The 24,540-nt window shown below is 38.8% G+C and overlaps 1 protein-coding gene across 2 annotated transcripts; it reads left to right on the top strand.

Moving 5' to 3' along the window:
* Positions 1 to 1,324: 1,324 nt before the first annotated feature.
* Positions 1,325 to 24,216, top strand: LOC581911 (4-coumarate--CoA ligase 1). Of its 2 annotated transcripts, XM_030982687.1 has the most exons (12): positions 1,325 to 1,741; positions 3,077 to 3,220; positions 3,841 to 4,048; positions 4,859 to 4,965; positions 6,250 to 6,449; positions 11,213 to 11,387; positions 13,358 to 13,529; positions 14,564 to 14,664; positions 16,140 to 16,284; positions 17,819 to 17,901; positions 21,633 to 21,795; positions 22,592 to 24,216. In XM_030982687.1, the coding sequence occupies exons 2-12, from the start codon at positions 3,113 to 3,115 to the stop codon at positions 22,717 to 22,719; spliced, it is 1,590 nt and encodes a 529-aa protein (XP_030838547.1). In that variant the 5' UTR covers positions 1,325 to 1,741; positions 3,077 to 3,112; the 3' UTR covers positions 22,720 to 24,216. The 2 variants fall into 2 exon arrangements, with proteins under 2 accessions (XP_030838547.1, XP_030838548.1); XM_030982688.1 differs by lacking the exons at positions 21,633 to 21,795; positions 22,592 to 24,216 and adding an exon at positions 20,608 to 21,201.
* Positions 24,217 to 24,540: the final 324 nt, after the last annotated feature.

Below are 24,540 nucleotides of genomic sequence, written 5' to 3' on the forward strand. Positions count from 1 at the left end.
ATAACATAGAGATTTATTTATGATGTTGAAAATGACACCCGGCCTAACGGAGCGTCGCACAGTGGGCCAGAAAGGAACCAAAGTGCGCCAAATTCCGGTATGCACAATAAGGGTATAAATTATTTACTCCTTCAAACAACAAAATCTTACATATTCACAGTTTTGTGCAAAAGTGAATTATTTTATAAATCTTTCAATTTAACATGAAGTTTTTAAGTTATTGATATGAAATTTCTCTCACATACTCCTGATCAGGCCCGTAGCCAGAGTTTGATGTTCACATTCATGTAATCGATCGAGGTAAAAAAAAAAAGGGGTCTAAAAAAGTTCAACCGATCTTGAATTTTTTTGGGGGGCACGTGCCCCCCCCCCCCCCCCCCCGTGGCTACGTGCCTGCTCCTGAGAGTTCATTTTACTGCATTAATGGGTAACAAATGGATGATAGAAACACAATCTTCATAATATATTATAGGGTAATTCACTGAGAAATGGACTAACTATCCATGTAATTTAAGCGGAAATCCCTGGAAATCCAAACATTTCCTCTGGATTTATGAAAAATAAATCCCCAAAAATGAGTTTGGTTCCTCCCTGGCCCACTGTGCGTCGACTCAGCTGCAGGATAAACGACGGGTGAAGTTCTCTTTTTAATGAAAGTTTAACGCAAGAACCCCCCCCCCCCCCACAATGAGGGACAAAAGGCTTAACTAGAGAGGCACAGAGACATACAGCGAGAAAGAGAGAGAGAGAGAGAGAGAGAGAGAGAGAGAGAGAGAGAGAGAGAGAGAGGGGTGGGGGAGCTGCAAATAGCTGCAAAGACGCGTGTACATTCATTTAAAATACCGCTAGATGGAGTAATTTACATAAGGAAATGCATTACAACAATTTGTTTAGCCTACATAATGGTAAAATATCGCCATTTAATATCATGCTGACTCCCTCCCCTCCCCTTCCATCTCCCCCTTGCCCCTCCCCCTCCCCCTCCCCTCCCCCTCCCCCTCACAGTAGCAGACCGTCTCTTTGTTTGACATTTGGTTTATAGTGGGCGTGGCACATCGGTCAGGAAAACGTCTGCTCGTGTAGTCTATTTACTAAACTTTCCTTAAAGACTATTCATCAAAATTCTATTAATTTCTAAAATTATTTTCAAGATGTATGTACTGAGAAACCATAATAAAACCATTCATTATGAATATATCTGCATTAAGAGGTAAACAATATTTGAAGAGTAGATTGTTAATGTTAATTTTGTTTCAATTAAAGAAAGTATGAAACAAAAGACTACTGCTAAAGAGGAAGCGGTTGAAGCTATACAAGCTACATCTCAAACTGTACACAATTTAGCATAGTAGTCCGCATTAGAGTTCTATTTTTTTTTACCACCAGAAATTTAGAGATCTTTGTGACCCACAGTGTAGCCTACACCAGCTGAAAACAGGGACTTCACCATAGTGACTGCAGTGAAGCCTAATTTTGTATATATCACTATAGGTCTAAGGAAATTAGTGGAAACGTTCCAAGTTATTCCTCCATCCCGCTTTAACTCTTGTGTACTGCTGCAGTGTTGGGGAGCTGGGAGTAGGAGCGACGCTGCCTTGACTTCGGCGCGGAGGAGCGCTGGCGCACGTGGGTGGCTAGTAACGTGTACGTGTAGCAGCACTTTCACCTGTATTTCAGAAGGGCTCGTCGAATCGAAGAGATACCAGCATAACTCCTTGGTCGAATCTAGATCTCCTTTGCGGTAAGATGATTTCATTTTGTTTTGGTTTTATTCGGTGTGAACACGTTTAAAATCATTCATGAGTCGTCAACAGTTAATTTGATTCACCTTCTAAATTCTCTTCTCTGAGACTGAGTCTGATGATCAATCTAGAAATTATGATTATTTATAGAACGATATGCATGATGATGATGATCTACGACTACCTGACTACTAAGTAAATGTTTCTAATGTAGTATTATGTAATGACTAATGATCTTCTTAGTTCTTTTATCTTGAAGTTAACCCTTTCACTTCAAATTGACAGTGCTTTTTTGTTGTATTCCAAATGGCTTAATGCTTAATCTCATATTAATCCTCATTTTCTAAAAAGTAAAGTGTTGAAAATCTCATCAAAATTCAAGTAAGAGGAGTTTCATTTTCAGAAGAAAGGACTGTGGTGTCATTTTGTCATTGCAAAAACAGAGGTTCCCATGTTGATCTTCTTGATCTGGGCACTCATTTTAATAATTTATGCAGTTCACGATTTTTAAAGTGAATTTTGGTATTTTGTGGCTTGTGAATAAAATTACTAAAATGTGACTTTTCGTAAGACGCTTCTCTTAAATAGATAGATGTCAAGATTTTTTGTTTGTTGCAATGTTTTGTTTCGTTAGAATCCTGGTTAGAATCATGCAGATTAGCTGATCTATTGGTATATATGCCCAGAGATGCGAGCTTCATAAACATGGGTACACTGGCCATAATTAAGTTGTATATCATAGAGTTTACAGTTGTCACTGTATAGCATTTAAAATTGACTTCTAAGAGGAAAGTACCCTCTATGTCAAGTTAGATTTTAAAACATGAAAAGAAGAATATTCAGAGAAGCGGATGCCGATCGAAGGCTTTTTTAAAGCAAACTCAAATGTAGGTTTCTGAATTTGTTAAGTAACACCAATCAAAAAGAAGTATGGATGGCTTCCCCCTATTTGATATTAGTTTTTTAATTTTTCCTTTTTTTGGGGGGGGGGGGGGTTGTGTCTTTTTTCTTGTTTTTTACTGATCCACCTGATCTATAAAAAATTAAAAATTCATATTACCAGTATTGTACTAGAAAAGTTTCCTGTTTTAGATTACGGAATAAAGAAAGGAATTTTGTCAGTGGGGGGGGGGGGGGGGGGGGGGGGGGGGGAGACATATTCCCCAAAATGTCAGATAATATATATATGTATATATGGGAGGTGGCACAGGTACAAGAGGGGGGGGGGAATCAATATTTGTTGTACAATATTAATTATTAGAGCTGCTCGAAGAAAAATCATAGAAAAAATATACATCCTTTGTATCAACATTCTGTTTTTTTGTTGTGTTCAGACTCGCATCTTTGGAGAAAAAAATATACTCATTACCATGGCAACCCTCAAAAGTGATTATGATGACGTCATCATCCCTGAGGATGTTTCTGCGATGGATTTCATTTATGAAAAGTTTGAGCAATTTGGAGACTCAACTGCAGTGGTTTGTATTTTAATTTATAGGGTTAATGTATTTTTTTCTTAGGGAGGGGGGGGGGGGGGGGGGGGGTCTTTACATGTACATGTTGATCTATATTGAAATATATCTTAAAATATGAAATTGGGATGAAACATGAATTGTAGCCACACTTGCTGTTATAATCAATATGTGTTTACATTATGAATCATAACCCTACATGTAAATGCTTTATTTTGTTTTGTTAATTTTATTGAACTATTTATGTTTCATGAATTGAAATAGTTGAAATTAATTGATTTGTGATAAAAGGTAAATATTAACAAATCTTTAGATCAGTAAAAGAAATCAACGTGTATTTCCATAACAAACATACAACAAACATACAACATTCAGGGTAATACTATTTCCAAAATGTTCTTTCAGTACATTTAACTCTTAATTTTTTGATTTCCAGTCTAAAGTTTTATAAATAATTGATTAATGCATATATATTTATAAGTGTATAAACATATGATTAATGCATACTTCATCTTACAGATTATGTAAACAAATATCAATTAGTACAATCAAGTTTTAAAGATTTTATTTGAAATATGATTTCTTGGTTATTTTTTGTTTTGTTTCCACTCCCATGTCTTCTGCAGGCAGACGCTGCTTCAGGACGATCGTACACCTTCGCTCAGGTGAGAGCCTATTCCAGACGGATTGCTAGCGCCCTCTCTAGGCAAGGAATAAAGAAGGGGGATGTCATAGGCATTGTGAGCCCCAATCTCCCGGAGTACGTGCTGATGCTATGTGGGGTAGTTGAGATGGGCGGTATAGTGAGTGGTGTCAACCCCCTGTACACTGAAGGTCAGTGCTATTTCCTTTAAATATTGTAGGGTGGTCTTTGAAACTGATGGTCATTTTGGACACTTTTTTGCCAAAACTGACAATTAGGTGTGGGGTAAATTTTCAATTGTTATTATCAGCTAAAGAGTTTTGATGGGCTTATTCTATGTAAAAATGTACCCTGATGCTAGAAAGAGATGTTGAATTCACCCACATTAATAATCAAATGGTAATTTTGGTCACCTTTTGGCCGAAAAATAATATATAATCTATAATTTGTATAGATATTTGTCCATTAATGCCCAAAATAATGCCAAATTTTCAGTCAGAATCAATGAATGAATGGATTTTTATATTCAAATTCAATATCAAAATATTCACTGATATCGGTTCATTCAATTTCATCGAATTGATTTGCACAGTTCATCAAGAGTCTAAGAATATAATAATCTAATAATGATAGTACTGACAATTTTACTATTACTACACTACTACAGTGTACTAATACCACGGTAATAATCAATACAAATAACAGGATTTATATAGCTCCTTTTCCAGAGGATACAAGCTGCTTTCCTTTAGTCTCGGGACAAAATAAGAAGAATTCTAGAGGTGTGTTGTCAGATGTTTTTTGAAGATGTCAAGTGAAGTACCGGTACTATTTCTTAAAAATCCAGGGAGTTTGTTGTCCCTAATAGGCATAGGGAAACTGATTGAACGGCTCAAAACTTTTTGGAGGTTGTGCCCTTTCATAAATTAATTTTACTGCATGTGGTTATAGATTAATTTGAATTAATTCGAACATGAGATTGAATTTCTCTTTCAATACAGATGAGCTGCTGCATCAAATGGAGACTGTTGATGCAAGGCTTATCGTAACCGTGCCACCATTTGCCGAGAAATGTCTTAACACCATGAAACGATTCCCCAGAGTTCAGGTATGTCTTGTCATTTCTGCTTATAAGCTGCATCAGCCTGCCAAGTATTCCAATTTTATGCATGCTTGTACAACATAAGAAAAAAGAAGTAGTGTCAACTTGTAACATCCAGGAAATTTGCCTGGTATAGCAACAAAAAACTTGCAACAGGTGGCTGTAAATGTGTGAAATCATTCTTTGTAGAAAATGTATTGGATGAGAAAAAATCATTGCTCAAGTCTCATTAGTATATATCAGTAGACATTGTTATAAAATGATGACGTAGATCCTAATCAAATGATTGGTTGAAAGCGTACACGTGACCATGCATTTATTTAGCCTAACGCGAAATTCGGATAACTACCGGTCATTATCCTATGGTAATGACCGGTCATTGGCGATCATGTTTTGCGATCGCAACCATTGAGATTTATTGTTTAACTTTTACTCACGAAAATGGCTGCCGCGGAATTTAAAACGCATTAGTTTATCTAAGTTAGATCTAGATCAGTCATAGATGTAGACTTAGAATTAGTAATGTACGGACTTTGAGATGAGGGTGATTTATCAAAAAACAAGGATCCACATCATAATTTTATAAAACAAATAATACACAGCATTTTGTTCGGGCATTAGTAAAATTACCCACACTCGGTACCTTTGAAACAAACCAAACACCCGAGGCGATAGTTAGACTGTTCCAAAGGTACCTAGTGTGGGTAATTCTTACTAATGCCCTCACTGCAGTGCATTATTTGTATATTATCATTAATATGTGACCAGTGTTAGACCTCAGTGACACCGTCAAGTCAAGACCGACTTACCTTTGCCCATTTTCAATTCAATTCAATTCAATTCAATTCAATTCAATTCTTTATTCAACCACTATGAAACAATTTACAATGACAATATACAATATAATGGTTAGGACTTAGGACCACTTAGAAGCAAAGATCTGCTTGTAATCGGGGCCCTCTAACAAACATTAACAAGATAATAAACATAAATTAACACTAAATATTTGGGGTAATGTAATTGTTTGTTCGGTTTGTAAAGGATTATTCTTCAACCTCACTCAAAATATTTCAACTCGGATCGGAAATAGTTTATAGCTTTGTACCAAATTCATTGAAGTTTACTAGAAAATGATGGTAGTGCCTGCCCTAGTGTAAAAGTTTCTCTATGGGATTGTTATTGTTGTTGTTATTGTTATTATTATTGTTATTATTATTATTTCCATTGTCATTATTATTTTCATTATTATGAATATATTTTTACTTTTATTTTTCTTGAATTCTGTATCAGGATGTTTATGTGTTTGGGGAAGCAGAAGGCTGCAAACCCTTCAAGTCTCTCCTGGCTGATGATGGTAGCGCTTGCCCTCATGTGAAAGTCTCTCTAGAGGACACCTTCGCCTTGCCTTTCTCCAGTGGAACCACAGGCTTGCCGAAGGGGGTCATTCTCACCAACAAAACTATCGTCTCCAATCTACGCCAGCTTGAAAGGTGAGTACAGCATTGGTGATCGGACCTTTGCTCTGACAACAATTGCTCCGGGCTTTGTTTTGTCAAATTCATAAGGTAAGTGTTAAAGTTGCAGTTGGGTGATAGGTTAGGGTTAGGTTTAGGGCTAGGTATAGGGTTGGGTCCATGGTTGAAGTTAAGAATTCAACTGGTGTGGGATATTACCCAGGAGCAATTCTCGCTACCGCATAGCAATATACATTCCCATTATGTAATGGGCCTACGATATCTCAGCAATTTTGCAGACACACTAGCTTCCGGTGATCTAAAACACGTATTATATGCTAATAATTCATTTTCTGCAAGTCTAAATCTTGCCTGATAGTTACACATTTTGAAAAGTACACAAGCAGTAAGCATATTTAGTCATTAAAAGTATTAACCTGCACTGAAAAACGCAAGCGCTCGGAAAAATTATCTCTGAAAAACTTAGCAATCTGCAACACAAGTGGCTTCTTTTCCCAAGCCATGACCGAGCGCTATTATCAGTAATTTTTAAGAATTGACTGTTCGATACAGCACAGTCACATATTTGAAGATACCGAGAGTTGACATTTTCAATAAATTTACATCATTAGAGATTTAGGGAAAACTACATTTTCTCATTTTTAGACCTACTGACAGTAAAGTGTAAGTCCAATACTGTGTGGACCGTTTTGATCGGAAGTTCATGTGACTACAAACTCCTGGTTAATTCGCTATTAAAAAATAGGGCACCACTTGCGTTGGCTTGTTTTCAGCTAGTATATGCGGTAGGGATAATTGTTGCAGGAGCAAGTGTCATTCAACCTAGATATGACCTTTAGATCTGTAAGAAGTCCAGTCTCAACCCTACCCCTAATATGAACATTCTGTAAGTGTAACCAGTATAGATATAGATGAGAAATACATGTACTGTGTACTTGTCTTTCAGCTGGATACACACTTATATATACCATCATCATCATCATCATCATCATCATCATCATCCTTGTAACGTATTTAGAGAGACAAACATATTCAATCTTGACAAGCTAACCATAAACATACATTCATGGAATGCTAGTACATTTCTATGCAAATATACAACACTGCTTCCCTTGACGAGTATGTTTCATATAAACAAACAAAGACTTTTATTTATTACTAGCTTACATATTGATGTGCAAACTGAAATAGCACAATAAATAGCAGATTACATTTCTTTTAAAGCTATTTTCACTTTTAACTGTTCCTATTTTCTGTACTGCATTATTGGTAACAGCAATTTAACTTTTCTGTAAAATGTGTGTTAAAACCTTCAAGCCATCTGAGAAATATAATAACAAATTATCATTCAATATAAGTTTTAAAGTCATACTAAAGTTACAGGATTATGGCTTTTTTATGCATTCCATAGTACCGGTAAATGGTTCTTTTCATGAATTCAAACCAATGTTATAGACTGCATTGTTTTCGTAAGATACCATCAGATTTGTTTCTAGTCATTACTTCATCTAGGACATTATGACTTTTAATTTTGAACCATCATCACTACCGTCTTCTCCTCTTCCTTCCTTCAAATTAGTTACAAACACATGTGAATTTATTTTAACTCCTGCTTAAGTTGCATAGTATTATCCAGGCTTGAGAAAATATGCCTTTGAAAAAAACAAGGAAAAAAAAAATAGTCAAATTTATTTCTTTTCCATCTTTTTTTGTTTATGTGTGTGTGTGTGAAGATTTTGCTTTGCTTAAAGGTATTACAAAGTTTTGGGAAATTCTGAGAATTGGCTGGATAGTGATTCTTTACAATTTTGAAATATTGGGATGCCCCTGTGGAAGCACTATAAAATTTAGCCCCTAAAACACTTCTGCTTTCGAGAAAAATTGAATATCAAAGAGCACCGGTAAATTTCGATAATTTTCAAATAGCGCCTACGGCCATACAATGGTACATGTAGCTGCGACCATGAAAATCTCAGAATATGTAGTTGTGATATATAATTTCCAAATGGGAATAGCCAATCGGTCGATTTTAGTCAAGAAACATTGTTTTAAAGCAAAATTAATATCTTGACCTTGAGAGGGATATACAACAAAAAGAGTTTATTATTTACAATTTCATCACTTTAGACTATATAGTGCTGTAAGTCAGACGCTATGTTCGTGTTCGGTTCGGTTCGGCAGAGTTCGGCAATTTTTCACCCGAACTTGGTTCGGTTCGGGGTTCGGTAATAATTAATAGCAAGCAGCGTTATAGCCACGGCGGTCGGCACTGGGCGGGCGGGCTGGCCCGCCTGCCGGGCCCGACCAGCACGGAGGACTTCTGCACACTGCTTCCGACCAGCACGAATCTCATATTAAAAACTGCTCTAAACATAATTATTTGCGAAGAAAAATACTACTTACATTCGTATTTCCGTCTTGAATCATGTTTTATTTCAATTTTAAAAGAATCATGTTTTCAATTTGTCAATAAATGATATTTTTAAAGATTTTCCGAGACGGTTGTTGTCTAATGTTAGAGTCATGAAAGCTGCCATCTTGAATAGAGACTCATGCAGGCTCGTCAATAACTGTTTTTGTAAGTTTTTATTTTCAATAGGAAAAATATAAAATCCCTATTTTTCCTGAATAAATAAATACCATACTATGATATATATTTATTCATTATTTATATTGTAAAATTTGTCCGATATTGTTACAATTAAAATATTTTTTTTGGTGAATGGGTTTGAGCTGAACTTGTTTTAATTTGATCACGCACATGTATTCTTGTTTATGGCTTGCGATCGCGACGTAGCGTGGTCAGGATTTGGGATTTAAATGGCACCAGTGAAGTCGCGCCCACCACTGGATAGGCATAAATCACAAAGGCGGAAAATGGGAAAAAAGTAAATATAAAATGAGCAATCATGACATGAAAATTAGGTACAAAATGACAAGTTTATTAGCGTGCAAAAACGTTTTCATTTTTCTGCCGAACATCCGAACCAGGCCTTTGTGTTCGGTTCGGTTCGGTTCGGTTCGGAAGTGCCATGTTCGGCGAACTTCCGTTCGGTTCGGCGGTTCGGCTACAGCACTACTTTAGACTCTATTTCACGACGATCACTGAATATTGTAGGATCGCATATGTTTCCAATAATTCATTTGAACCATATTCATGACCCCATACCAAAACTTTGTAATACCTTTAATAAAACCTTCAGCTTATTTTAGAACAAAGAATAATGCTCAGTAAGTCAACATAACTACAGGTATAATGCTCTGTCCAAAAATGTTCCAAAGTTACAGTGCAATGACAAATTCTTCAAAGCAATGATAAACTCTCCATTCTTTTGGTTTATGGTTCCAAACTTGATGCTTCCGCGGTCTCCAAGGGTTTAGGGTCAAAATGATCTTTGAGTTTCATAATTATCTCGTCAAATGAACAATCTCTCGGCTTTATCGGTGCCAACAAATGACTGATAGTTCTGTAGATGTCGGGTCCAATTTCTGTCAGAAGAATTGCCTTTTTCCGTTTCTGTGTTGCTGTGTCAGATTCTGAAGTTTCAACGATGTTATTTGCCTTTGAAAAACAGTTCCATTTTCTCTTGGTACGACGTGAACGGCTCGCGAGCTTTATCGTAGCTTCCCAAGCAACCAATATAACCACTGAGCGCCGCCATCTTGTTCTACCAGTTCGATATGTGGGTGCGTGCCTTGCATGCACGGTGCCTGGTAAACGATGTCGGGTGTGGCTGCACTACACACGTTCACTGTATGTAGTGTACATGTACGGGTGTGGTGCTGGTGCGGAAGATCGACCCACACGCAAAATTTTTCCAAGTTCTGTCTACAACTCAACGTTATTTAAAAATAGGATATATATCTCCATCTAAGACGTTCTACACTCATCCTCTTAGCAAAAAGGTAGAGTTTTGAGTCCAATTTCAGCATCCTCGTCGCCAATTTGTAACGTACGTAGAGAGATAAACATATTCAGCCTTGACAAGAGCTCTGCCAGTTCAAGTGTGTGTGTTTTTATGCGCTAAAGCATCACCACGCACACATCTTTACATACCATACATGAACCTGTTATGCTAATCGTAAACATACATTCATGGAATGCTAGTACATGTACATTTCTATGCAAATATACAACAATCATTATCGTCATCATTTAACGTCTATTTTTCCACGCTGTGGGGTTGGGCATTTCATTTTGGTATATAGTGGCCCTTCTCCAAGCTTTCCAGTCTTCGGCATCCACCTGAAGGAAGCCAGATACCTCTCACATCTTCTTTTCCAAGACAAGGGTTCTGAGCCAGCAACTAGGAAATTCATTGCTTTCTGTAGCCAATGGGTTTTCCTCTGTCCTAACCACATGTCCATGCAATCATACCCATCGTTATTTCCTGTGAAATTTTTGTCAGTCCTACAGATTGTAAACCTTATTAACATATTAATAACAGGTACATTTATATACCGGTAGTGCAGCTACTATAGGAATATACTCTACTGTGCTTAATACAAAGTATCATATTATTACCCCGGTTGTAGCTGAGCAGCCATAATTAAGGCGCTAAAGCATTCAAGGAATTTCTTCCTACTGGATATCCATTTACCTCACCTGGATGAAGTCAGAGATTCAAATGTAGATTAATGACTTGCCAAGGGACATTAGTGCCACGGCAGGACTTGAACCCTGAATCACAGTCCAATGACGTATCCTCTAGACAACGACACCTCTATGTATTCTGTATGTTCATAATCTCTATCTTTCATCACCATCCATCCCTCAGTCATCCTGATCTAACGGATACACGTCCAGGGGACACCGTTCTTGCCTTGCTGCCATACTTCCACTGCTACGGTTTGGTAGTCATCATGCTTCATGGGCTACGTAAAGGGGCCAGACAGGTCACCATGTCACGATTTGAGCCGGAAGTCTTCCTAAAAACCATCCAAGATTATAAGGTATTTTACATATATGTTACAAGGCAATGACGAACAGTCGAGCTGTTCGCAACGCCGAGTCTCTCTCTCACTCTCTCTCTCTCTTTCTCTCTTTGCATTTAGTGCCCGGTTTTTGAGTCCTTCACACGCGGAAGAATACCCCCCTCTACTTTTTTCCCAACAGTCACTGGTAGTCCTCAACAGGAAGAGACACAAGAAATAGCTGCCCTCCAGCCATTCCTATTTTGGAGTGTCTTTTGGCTGTCAAACTAATGCCACAAGTCCTTTCTTTGTTCTGAAAACTTCAGTGTAAAAATACATGTATATACAAAGTAGACTGTATAATTTCCTGATTATTTGGCTGGAGAGATTTCTAACTTTTGCCGTAAAAGGTTTGTCTAAGGAGGGGCACATGCAAGAAGGAGGGAAGGCTCAGAAAATGGGTTACCAACAAAATGATAAGTCTCAGAGGTACAGCTAGTGACAAGAGAGAGAGAGAGACAATTAATTTATCAAATACATGGCTCTTTTTAGAGGATTAATGCAATAACGCAACATAAGAGTAATTGTAATCACCTCATCCATTTAATAAATGTTAATTGTTATTGCCATACATAGTTGGAACCACTGCCTTGTGGTTCAGGTTCTCTGTAGAATCTAAGGCTAAGGGAGCTAAGCCTAACAGAAAACCATGCCACCGTGACAGCATTGAGGTCGCGATTGACGATATAGAACTCCCAACATCATTCGACCAGTCACTGCAGGATCTAGTGGTTCACACCCGTCTAGCTGGCTTAATTGTCCTCACCGGTGTGAAACTGCCACCAGTTCCTCGAGAGAGTGTCGTTAGTAACTTGCAAGAGCTACCGGTACTTACCCACCTTTGCAAACAGCCTTCATGAAAGTGAAGGCGGTCATTGTCGCTTTGCGACAGACAGCTACTACTACCGCAGTACCAGCAAAAAACCCACAAAAAACAGATCCATTTGATATTTGAGTACCGGCCCATGCAGTTGTTACAGCCTTGATTGGGAAACAGGGCTTTTACTAGAGCAAGCAATCATGTATTACTGTATTGTAAACTAATAAAATAAACTCTTGCCAATCAATCACTGAATTAAACACCTTACAAATCACTGCCAAACTCACAAGTCCTCTTTCCAAAGTCTCTACTATCTCATGCCCACAGAGCTCTATAAAAACACCTCTGACACAGTGTAAGTCCAGTCCAGCTCTGCTTCAGTTTTATTCTCTCAGGCTGTACATGTGCTTCATGCAAATTATATTCAAATATAGCACAATAGGATTTAAGAATATTCATAAGAAAAAGGAGAAGAGAACCAATGATAAGTAAGAAGTGGAAATATGCAAATGAGAAGAGAACATACCACCTGTTCTAGCTTTCAGAGTTGGTTTGTGGTGGAGATGAATGGTGGAGATGAATGGATGAAATGAATATGCAAATGATGTGAAATGAATATGTATGGGGTAGAAGAGACTAGAGAAACAAATAGTAATTGTGACAAATAAAAGTAGGGAATGAGTCTAATTTTAACTCTTACAGTATGACTAATTCCCTGTTATCCATTATTGACAATCAGGGCATTGTCTTATGAAGAGTTTATATTAATCGCAACTTCTCTGCAATTGATATCAATCAAAACTGTACATAAGAGAAAGAGGACTGCAAACTTTTGATTGATTTGGGTTGATCGCAACTCTTATATATATTATTCCTTGGACCAGCTGCCTTCAAGATGCTTTTGAGTTATTGTGAATAACAGGTCAAAGGTCACAAGTTCAGCTGTGATGTAGTTATTTCAGCATAATTTTAAACTAAGGGGTGCTCCATTCTGAAGCTGTCCACTAAATCCCCTGTTGCGATATATTATCTTGTAAGTAAAGCCCCTTTAATATTAAGTTATCAACCCCCCCCCCCCCACCCCTTTTTTTTCACTCCTTCTGAACTTTAACCTTTGCTCATGATACAGGTCAATCATCTGTACCTCGTTCCTCCCATCATGCTGTTCCTGGCCAAACACCCAGTGGTTGACAAGTTTGACCTTTCATCCGTCAGTCTGATCATATCCGGGGCCGCTCCTCTAGGGGGCGAACTAACAGCCAGTCTGAAAACAAGACTAGGGATCAAAGTCATCAAACAAGGTAATATATTTTCTGAACTAAAGAAATAAATGAATAAATAATCCTGTGTGTGTGTGTAGGCCTAATTGGGTTTTTACAGACGTGTATCAATCAGATATGATTATTTATGTCTGGGGACCAACCTTTAAACGTCACCATCCGAAATACGTGACTCAGTTTTGAACCTGCGGCTTCAGCTGAATCAGTTTGTAACGTCCATTGTTAGCTGGATTACAGGCGCACGCCACAACGCCTAGTTAATAATCCCAGAGACATTCTGTAATACCACTACTCACTACAACTACTACTACCACTACTATTACTTTCTACTACTACTATTATTACAACTACTACTACTACTATTTCTACTTCTACTTTTACAATTGCTACTACTTCTACTACTACTGCTCCTACCACTATTGTAACTTGTTCAGTTTAATTAAAAAAGGTAGAGATAAATGTTGTAGGTAGGTGTGTAAATCAGACTTATCACTGTATTCCATTAAATATTTGCAGTATGAAGAAAAGCAAATAATTACACAACAAAAAATCCTTCATTTTATATTTGTTTATCAATAAAATAAGATTTATGGCCAAAATAGTCCATTCTGACTTCTTGCCAAATAAAATCAAATGAAGAAGAAGAAGAAACTACTGCTACTACTTCTAATGATTGTGATAATATAAAGATAGGTACTTTTTGTATGTATGTGTTTTTTATTGAATCATACCAGAATCAAAATATTTGCAATTACTTTGAAGAGTCATTGAAAATCAAGATTAACACAATACATAAAATATGACAAATAAATATTATGTAGAAATCACCAAAACTATATCACCAAGGGAACATTGGGGAAGCAAGTCCAAGAACCCTGAGTGAGACCAACGCGCACCCCCCCCCCACCCCCCTCATCCGAAGACCTCAAGCACCGCCAGGCCAAGGGCTCTATGAGACAGACTCAATTACATTCGGCCCAGTTTGTATAAAATTGTTATATTATAGGGTTTGTTCATGGCTATTCCCTGTTGTTACCCTTGCCTTTCATGTACAGGTTATGGTTTGACAGAATCTGGACCTGTTTTGACCCTCTCCCCGTCCTCTACGGACGTTCCGTCTAGCGTTGGAAAGCTCCTACCAAACACAGAGGCAAAGGTAAAAAGAAGGATTTAAATGTATATGTGTCTTTAGTATTATCAGATCTGGGGGGTGTTTCACAAAGACTTTAAGTTGGACTTAACTATGGCAGGCCATTCATGCCACTGTTTGCTCTCACCATTTACTGGCATTGGTCTCTCGAGGCACGTATAAATCATGGTCGCAAATCTACAGAATTTGTTTAATAGTTCATTATTGAAGGAAAAAATTCATCTAAAGATCATAATTGAGAGACCAATATAGTGAGAGCGACCAGTGGCATGAATGGCCTGTCATAGTGAAGTCAACTTAAAGTCGATCTTAGTCTTTGAGAAACACCCCCCTTGGTAGGCCTATTACATGGAACACTACAATCAGTTTGACAATCAATTGAGGGGTTCTCTTTTCTACATGTAACTTCAAGACTTCTAAGCCATATAAAAACTACCTGTTCACATGCTTTTTTAGTTTACCTCATCATTGTTCATTATTCTCTTTTTAATGAACCACAACTTCCTCCTACCCTCTCTCTCTCTCTCTCTCTCTCTCTCTCTCACTCTTTCTTCTTCTTCTTCTTCTTCTTCTTATTTCCTTCTTTTGTTTGTTATTTGACTGATCCAGAGTAACCATTCTCTATCTTGTTTATATATCCTTCCTGCATGTTGTGGATCCCATGTCAAGAGCTTTGCTTGGTCAAAAGCAGGATAGCTATCTCTAGAAATATTTTGAGGTTTTCATCTCAATTCAATTTACTTTATTTAGGTTGTGGATACTGTAACCAGGAGCATTGCTTTGTGAAGATCTGGGTCCTATTTCATGAAACTTGATATCAATAACAAGTGACAATAATTGTTATAAGCTACTGAAATCTTTGCATTTGATTGGCTGTGAGCAGATTCGTCATTGATGATAGATCGGTGGCATTTTTTATTAATAACAGGGCCCTTGGTCCTATTTCATAAAACTTGTTATCAGTAATAACTGCCACAGACCTACATTTATGACAACTCTATACAAAGCCAATCCAATGTAAGGTGTAAGGGTTTCTTGTTATTGATACCAAGTTTCATGAAACAGGGCCCAGATCTTCACAAAGCAATGCTCCTGGTTACAGTATCCACAACCTAAATAAAGTAAATTGAATTGAGATGAAAACCCCAAAATATTTCTATCCTGCTTTTGACCAAGCAAATCCCAGACACGGTATCCACAACATGCAGGAAGAATAAAGAAACAAGATGGACGATGGTTACTCTGGATCAGACTTCCTTTCTCTGGATGCCTTTAAAAGGGCATTGAAGGAAGCGTCCAACTGATGGCAGCACATCACTGTCCACGTTTTTAACAGCACATCACTGCAGTGCGTAATCTTCATTGTATGAAGTAGCATTTACCGAGGAAGAAGAAGAAGAAGAAATAACAAACATAAGATAGTTAGCTGAAGACATATTTGGGTAAGAATTGTTCATCTCCTTTGTATTTTCTCCCTGTAGGTTGTGGATACCGTGTCAGGAGAATTGCTTGGAGAGGGTCAGGATGGTGAGCTCTTGTTCAGAGGACCTCAGATCATGCCAGGTTACCTCAACAATCCTGAGGCAACAGCAAGGACCCTCGACGCAGACGGATTCCTGCATACAGGTTTGGTTTAATAGTCGTTGTGTTTCCATCTTTCATCTTCCTTCGCATTAGTAATCATCTTGTTCTTCCTACTTCAAGCTTTCCTTCCTCTTCTTCCTTCTGTCTGAGATGCGCTCCTTCTTCCTTCCTTCTTTTTTCACTTCTCTTTCACTCCTCTCATCTTTCTCCCTATACTTCTTCTACTATCCTTCTTCTTCTTATTCTTCCTTTTCTTTTTCTTCTTTTCTTTTCCTTCTCCATCCTCTTCTTTTTTTTCCCTCTCTACTCTTTTCTCTTTTCCTCTCTCCTTTCTTTTTTTTTTTTCTTCTCTTCTTTTTCCTTCACATCTTTTTCTTCTTCTTCTTTGTTGTCTAACATGTTTGTTTCATCTTCTTTTTCTTATTCTTCTTTGTTGTCTAACATGTTTGTTTCATCTTCTTTTTCTTCTTCTTCTTTGTTGTCTAACATGTTTGTTTCATCTTCTTTTTCTTCTTCTTCTTTGTTGTCTAACATGTTTGTTTCATCTTCTTTTTCTTCTTCTTCTTTGTTGTCTAACATGTTTGTTTCATCTTCTTTTTCTTCTTCTTCTTTGTTGTCTAACATGTTTGTTTCATCTTCTTTTTCTTCTTCTTCTTTGTTGTCTAACATGTTTGTTTCATCTTCTTTTTCTTCTTCTTCTTTGTTGTCTAACATGTTTGTTTCATCTTCTTTTTCTTCTTCTTCTTTGTTGTCTAACATGTTTGTTTCATCTTCTTTTTCTTCTTCTTCTTTGTTGTCTAACATGTTTGTTTCATCTTCTTTTTCTTCTTCTTCTTTGTTGTCTAACATGTTTGTTTCATCTTCTTTTTCTTCTTCTTCTTTGTTGTCTAACATGTTTGTTTCATCTTCTTTTTCTTCTTCTTCTTTGTTGTCTAACATGTTTGTTTCATCTTCTTTTTCTTCTTCTTCTTTGTTGTCTAACATGTTTGTTTCATCTTCTTTTTCTTCTTCTTCTTTGTTGTCTAACATGTTTGTTTCATCTTCTTTTTCTTCTTCTTCTTTGTTGTCTAACATGTTTGTTTCATCTTCTTTTTCTTCTTCTTCTTTGTTGTCTAACATGTTTGTTTCATCTTCTTTTTCTTATTCTTCCTCTTTTTATTCTGCCTCTTCTTCTTTGTTTTCCTCTTCCTCATTATTTTCTCCTTACCTCTCTTATTGTCTGATTTTGTGTCTCCAGACCCTAGTTTGATGTATGTTGTGGTGATGATGTCCGACTATCTGCACTAGTTTGGCCAGGAGGGATTAGACCTCCCTGCATGGTCACTAACAGGTGGTTACACTTATGTCATCAAATCTGCCCTCAAATAACTTAAGAAAAAGGGGACCGTGGGGGACCAATGGTCATGGATTAGGCATTGTTTGCTATACAGAGGGTGCTAGTAGCTATAAGTAGTGCAGTGGGGCTTTAAGAGTTAAAGTCCGCGTATTAATTTCAAGAGCAATTTTGGATGTGTATAGGATGTGCATATTGTTCCATTGTACGCCTTACACTAACACAGAGTTTTATTTTCTGCAGGGGACATAGGCCACTATGACCAAGACGGTCTCTTCTATATCGTGGATAGGCTCAAAGAACTTATCAAGTACAAAGGTTATCAGGTAGGCAATTTACTTTTACTTCCTTTCCCGCTTTCACCTCTCTCGGTCCACGTTTTGCCTCCTTTCCCGCATAGCACCTACCCCTAACTTGAATCTCCTCCTTGTATCTCTCTCTCTCTCTCTCTCCCCCCCCCCCCTTCCAAATGTCCATCTATTTCTCGATTCATCTATTCTTCTATCCATCCATTTAAATGGGTTAATTCATCCGTCTGTCCATCAACCCATCTATCAATCCATTCTTCCATCCATCCATCCATCGATTCGTCTATCCACCCATCCTGCCATTCTTCCATCCTTCCATAGACCCACAAATCCCTTATCCATTCCTCTATCAATCCATCCATCGGTCAGTCCATCAACCCATCTATCAATCCATTCTTGCATCCTTCCATAGACCCACCAATCTCTTATCCATCCCTCTATCAATCCATCCATCGGTCTGTCCATCAACCCATCTATCCATCCATTCTTCCATCCTTCCATAGACCCACCAATCTCTTATCCATCCCTCTATCAATCCATCCATCGGTCAGTCCATCAACCCATCTATCCATCCATTCTTCCATCCTTCCATAGACCCACTAATCTCTTATCCATCCCTCTATCAATCCATCCATCGGTCAGTCCATCAACCCATCTATCAATCCATTCTTCCATCCTTCCATAGACCCACTAATCTCTTATCCATCCCTCTATCAATCCATCCATCGGTCTGTCCATCAACCCATCTATCAATCCATTCTTCCATCCTTCCATAGACCCACCAATCTCTTATCCATCCCTCTATCAATCCATCCATCGGTCTGTCCATCAACCTATCTATCCATCCATTCTTCCATCCTTCCATAGACCCACCAATCTCTTATCCATCCCTCTATCAATCCATCCATCGGTCAGTCCATCAACCCATCTATCAATCCATTCTTGCATCCTTCCATAGACCCACTAATCTCTTATCCATCCCTCTATCAATCCATCCATCGGTCAGTCCATCAACCCATCTATCAATCCATTCTTCCATCCTTCCATAGACCCACTAATCTCTTATCCATCCCTCTATCAATCCATCCATCGGTCTGTCCATCAACCCATCTATCCATCCATTCTTGCATCCTTCCATAGACCCACCAATCTCTTATCCATCCCTCTATCAATCCATCCATCGGTCTGTCCATCAACCCATCTATCAATCCATTCTTCCATCCTTCCATAGACCCACTAATCTCTTATCCATCCCTCTATCAATCCATCCATCGGTCTGTCCATCAACCCATCTATCAATCCATTCTTCCATCCTTCCATAGACCCACCAATCTCTTATCCATCCCTCTATCAATCCATCCATCGGTCTGTCCATCAACCCATCTATCTATCCATTCTTCCATCCTTCCATAGACCCACCAATCCCTTATCCATCCCTCTATCAATCCATCCATCAGTCAGTCCATCAACCCATCTATCAATCCATTCTTGCATCCTTCCATAGACCCACCAATCCCTTATCCATCCCTCTATCAATCCATCCATCGGTCAGTCCATCAACCTATCTATCAATCCATTCTTGCATCCTTCCATAGACCCACCAATCTCTTATCCATCCCTCTATCAATCCATCCATCGGTCAGTCCATCAACCCATCTATTCATCCATTCTTGCATCCTTCCATAGACCCACCAATCTCTTATCCATCCCTCTATCAATCCATCCATCGGTCAGTCCATCAACCCATCTATCCATCCATTCTTGCATCCTTCCATAGACCCACCAATCTCTTATCCATCCCTCTATCAATCCATCCATCGGTCAGTCCATCAACCCATCTATCCATCCATTCTTGCATCCTTCCATAGACCCACCAATCTCTTATCCATCCCTCTATCAATCCATCCATCGGTCAGTCCATCAACCCATCTATCCATCCATTCTTGCATCCTTCCATAGACCCACCAATCCCTTATCCATCCCTCTATCAATCCATCCATCGGTCTGTCCATCAACCCATCTATCCATCCATTCTTCCATCCTTCCATAGACCCACCAATCTCTTATCCATCCCTCTATCAATCCATCCATCGGTCAGTCCATCAACCCATCTATCCATCCATTCTTGCATCCTTCCATAGACCCACCAATCCCTTATCCATCCCTCTATCAATCCATCCATCGGTCTGTCCATCAACCCATCTATCCATCCATTCTTGCATCCTTCCATAGACCCACCAATCTCTTATCCATCCCTCTATCAATCCATCCATCGGTCTGTCCATCAACCCATCTATCAATCCATTCTTGCATCCTTCCATCCATCTATTCACTCATCCTTTCAGCCCCCCCCCCACCCATATATCCATCCATCCTTCCATCTATCATTCCATCTATCATTTAATCCTTCTATCATTTAATCTTTCTATCCATCTCCTTCGTCTCCAGGTTGCTCCTGCTGAGCTGGAGGCTCTCCTCACCCATCCCTCCATCACGGATGCCATCAATTAATCCTTCTATCCATCTCCTTCGTCTCCAGGTTGCTCCTGCTGAGCTGGAGGCTCTCCTCACCCATCCCTCCATCACGGATGCCATCAATTAATCCTTCTATTCATCTCCTTTGTCTCCAGGTTGCTCCTGCTGAGCTGGAGGCTCTCCTTCTCACCCATCCCTCCATCACGGATGCCATCAACTAATCCTTCTATCCATCTCCTTCGTCTCCAGGTTGCTCCTGCTGAGCTGGAGGCTCTCCTCCTCACCCATCCCTCCATCATGGATGCCATCAACTAATCCTTCTATCCATCTCCTTCGTCTCCAGGTTGCTCCTGCTGAGCTGGAGGCTCTCCTCCTCACCCATCCCTCCATCATGGATGCCATCAACTAATCCTTCTATCCATCTCCTTCGTCTCCAGGTTGCTCCTGCTGAGCTGGAGGCTCTCCTCATTCATCCCTCCATCACGGATGCCATCAATTAATCCTTCTATCCATCTCCTTCGTCTCCAGGTTGCTCCTGCTGAGCTGGAGGCTCTCCTCCTCACCCATCCCTCCATCACGGATGCCATCAACTAATCCTTCTATCCATCTCCTTCGTCTCCAGGTTGCTCCTGCTGAGCTGGAGGCTCTCCTCATTCATCCCTCCATCACGGATGCCATCAATTAATCCTTCTATCCATCTCCTTCGTCTCCAGGTTGCTCCTGCTGAGCTGGAGGCTCTCCTCCTCACCCATCCCTCCATCACGGATGCCATCAATTAAACCTTCTATCCATCTCCTTCGTCTCCAGGTTGCTCCTGCTGAGCTGGAGGCTCTCCTCCTTACCCATCCCTCCATCATGGATGCCATCAACTAATCCTTCTATCCATCTCCGTCTCCAGGTTGCTCCTGCTGAGCTGGAGGCTCTCCTCCTCACCCATCCCTCCATCACGGATGCCATCAACTAATCCTTCTATCCATCTCCTTCGTCTCCAGGTTGCTCCTGCTGAGGTGGAGGCTCTCCTCCTCACCCATCCCTCCATCACGGATGCCATCAATTAATCCTTCTATCCATCTCCTTCGTCTCCAGGTTGCTCCTGCTGAGCTGGAGGCTCTCCTCCTCACCCATCCCTCCATCACGGATGCCATCAATTAATCCTTCTATCCATCTCCTTCGTCTCTAGGTTGCTCCTGCTGAGCTGGAGACTCTCCTCCTCACCCATCCCTCCATCATGGATTCCATCAATTAATCCTTCTATCCATCTCCTTCGTCTCCAGGTTGCTCCTGCTGAGCTGGAGACTCTTCTCCTCACCCATCCCTCCATCATGGATGCTGCTGTGATCGGAGTTCCAAACGAGGAGGCGGGGGAGCTGCCTAAAGCTTTCATTGTGCCAAAGAACCAAGAACTGACAGCGGATCAGGTAGCAGAGTTTGTGGCAGGTACATGATCTTGTAACATATTATTCTATCTTTCAAGACAAACAAATTATTGACGGTCAAGGGTGAAAGGGGGAGGGGGGGGGGGGGAACCTAGTGTAGTGGTCCACCTGCATATCCCAATGAGGGGATTGTAGTATGATAGGTTATTATCTTGATCTTTACATTAGTGAAAGTATGTTAAATTGTCACAACAAATTAAAAAAGACAATTCATATATCATAAATTAATTTCTTAATAAATGCATAATATCATCAAAACGTTCCCAAATTCTCACTCGTCTTCGAAATCCTTTAGCAACAACGCGTATACCCCGGCCTGACGGGCGGCCTCATGTATGTGTATATGCCATGCACTACATCAGCTTGAAACCAGCGAGATTTGGGGGATGCCCCGGTTTTTAGTTTTTTGGGCGACGGCCGTCGCTTGTTTTGAGGGGGGGGGGGGGGGGGGGGGGTTCTGGCACCTAAAGGCAATACTACATCTTTTTTTTGTTAGGCCTAATTGTACTATTTTTGGAACTTAGGGATGCCAGACCAAAGGGGTATATAAATGCTTCATAAACAAGTATTAAGTTCTGTATTCTGCTGATTCAGCTCGGCCTGATTCTTGGTCCAAAATCACATTTTAAAGGAAATCTTAGATCTCAGACTAATTTCCTTGCCTTAATCGAAAGCTCGGTTTTAATTTTAGCAGAATATGTGCCTTAGAGACATAACAGTTTGTCATATGCGCTATACAAGAACTGCATAAATATATTTTCCTTCTTATATCCTTCCAAATTTTTTTTGACTTCCAGACAATGCAGCCCCCTACAAGAAACTAAGGGGTGGAGTGGAGTTTGTGAAGTCCATCCCTAAGTCAGCTTCGGGGAAGATTTTGAGAAGAGTCCTCCGAGAAAAAGAGGCCAATCCTGAGCAGGCCTAAGGTACCCTGATATAGCAACAGAAACCAACATGCAATAGTATAGCCATATTCTCCATTGTGCCATATGTAAGAATATTCAAAACAAATTTTACCATATATGGTGACCCAACATTTTCTGCAGTTTTAGAAAAATATTCAGGATACAACTCGTAGATTGTGATCAAATTTAAGTTTATAGAATTAAAGTCTAGATATATAGAAATAAGTTAGACATTTTACTTATGTTAGAAACTTACTGTAGAGCACAATAATCTTGTGGATAGTGGTATCTGTTTTATCTGGTGTTTGTGTATACATTATACTGTACATGTTCTAAGCATTGGTTTGTAACCAAATATTTTATTATGCAAGGAAAGTAAAGTAGAGATTTAGATAGAGTGTGACAAAAGTTCACTGTGACATTAATCTACTGTGTGTGCCAATAGTTGACCAAAGCGGATGAAGAGTTAACGACTAAGCACCTTAGTCACAATGCCAAACTGACTCCATACTTCCTCTACACCCAATGACTCTTGTTTCAATTCAATTCGTCTATTTTAATTCCAGCAAATACATTAAAAATACATGAAATACATACAGACATATACAAGTTTTAAACTATATAAATATATATACAGTATAATACAGTACAAATCTTGTTTTAACTGTTTTATAGGAATTATGATGGCCATACATAAACAAATGTGGGTTTTGTTGAGACGGCCAACTTAACAAAGTATAAATGAAATCTATTGCAAGACATGTTCGACATAATTTGAGATAATTATTCTCTTTGTTTATTGGAAGTATTGTAATTGTTTGCTTGGTCTACGATTGGTGTCATTGCCGCCTAAGACTGAGATATGTAATATGCAAGTCAAGTATATCTACATGTACATGCAGATCTGTGTTGACATGCAATGCCCATTGCACACGAGGCGTCCATTGCCAGACGTGGCACTGCAACTGATGCGCCATGTGACGGTGACATCACACCAACAAAATGATCAAGTGTACAATCTCTTATTGCTGTTAGTATACATGTACTACATATATGTCAAATATACTCAAAGAAGAATTATTTCTTCAAGTAAAACTTACATTATTATCGACCAAATTTCCTATGGCTGACATTATTATGAATAGAGGGTGTTTAAAATATTCTACATACCGGTATATGTAATGTATGTTTCTTGTTTATTCCAAAACTATTCCATTTTTTTATTATTTAACAGAGACTTTTAAAAGTTTTTTATATATAAATAAATAAGTGTAAGTGTTGTGCTATAAATGGCTGATAATTTTATTCCAAAATGAGAGGCTTTTTCAACTTTTATACAATTTCTACATGTGTATACGTGTCCATGTAGTTTTGAATATCTATTAAGAATTCTATGTGTCTTGTTTGTCATACTATATAAACATGTCTTTCTATAATCACATTCATGAATATTGCCTTGAATATTTGTAATCATGTGAGGCACAAACTTTTGTAATAAAATATGATACTATGATAAATCCCTATCTTCTTGTTTTATTTGGTGAATTGCGTGTGCCCTGTTGGCCTATAAAGAAATATAACATTGGAATTATGCTAAACAAAACAGATGATATAATAATTCAAATTGGTCTTGTAGGTCCTCTGCTATGCACTTTAGAGCAATAGGGTTGGCATTGGATTTAGGATAGGGTTAGGGTTAGATTTAGGATAGAGCTTCATGTTAGGATAAGGGTTAGGACATGGTTTAGAGTTAGGATAGGGTTAAAGTTGTTTATAAATATTTTTAGGTCTACACTACAGTATTGGAATAGAAATATAATAATAAAGCAAATTGATTTGTT

The sequence above is a fragment of the Strongylocentrotus purpuratus genome, unplaced genomic scaffold, assembly GCF_000002235.5.
Source record: "Strongylocentrotus purpuratus isolate Spur 01 unplaced genomic scaffold, Spur_5.0 spur5_scaffold_13, whole genome shotgun sequence".
In the NCBI taxonomy this organism is placed as follows: Eukaryota; Metazoa; Echinodermata; class Echinoidea; order Camarodonta; family Strongylocentrotidae; genus Strongylocentrotus; species Strongylocentrotus purpuratus.

What these genes read in the sequence shown, in the direction of transcription:
- LOC581911 (XM_030982687.1), top strand. Translation starts at nt 3,113, where the DNA reads ATGGCAACCCTCAAAAGTGATTATGATGACGTCATCATCCCTGAGGAT. An exon ending in TTGGAGACTCAACTGCAGTG is followed by an intron (nt 3,221 to 3,840) that starts GTTTGTATTTTA and finishes TGTCTTCTGCAG; the next exon opens with GCAGACGCTGCTTCAGGACG. An exon ending in GGTAGCAGAGTTTGTGGCAG is followed by an intron (nt 21,796 to 22,591) that starts GTACATGATCTT and finishes TTTGACTTCCAG; the next exon opens with ACAATGCAGCCCCCTACAAG.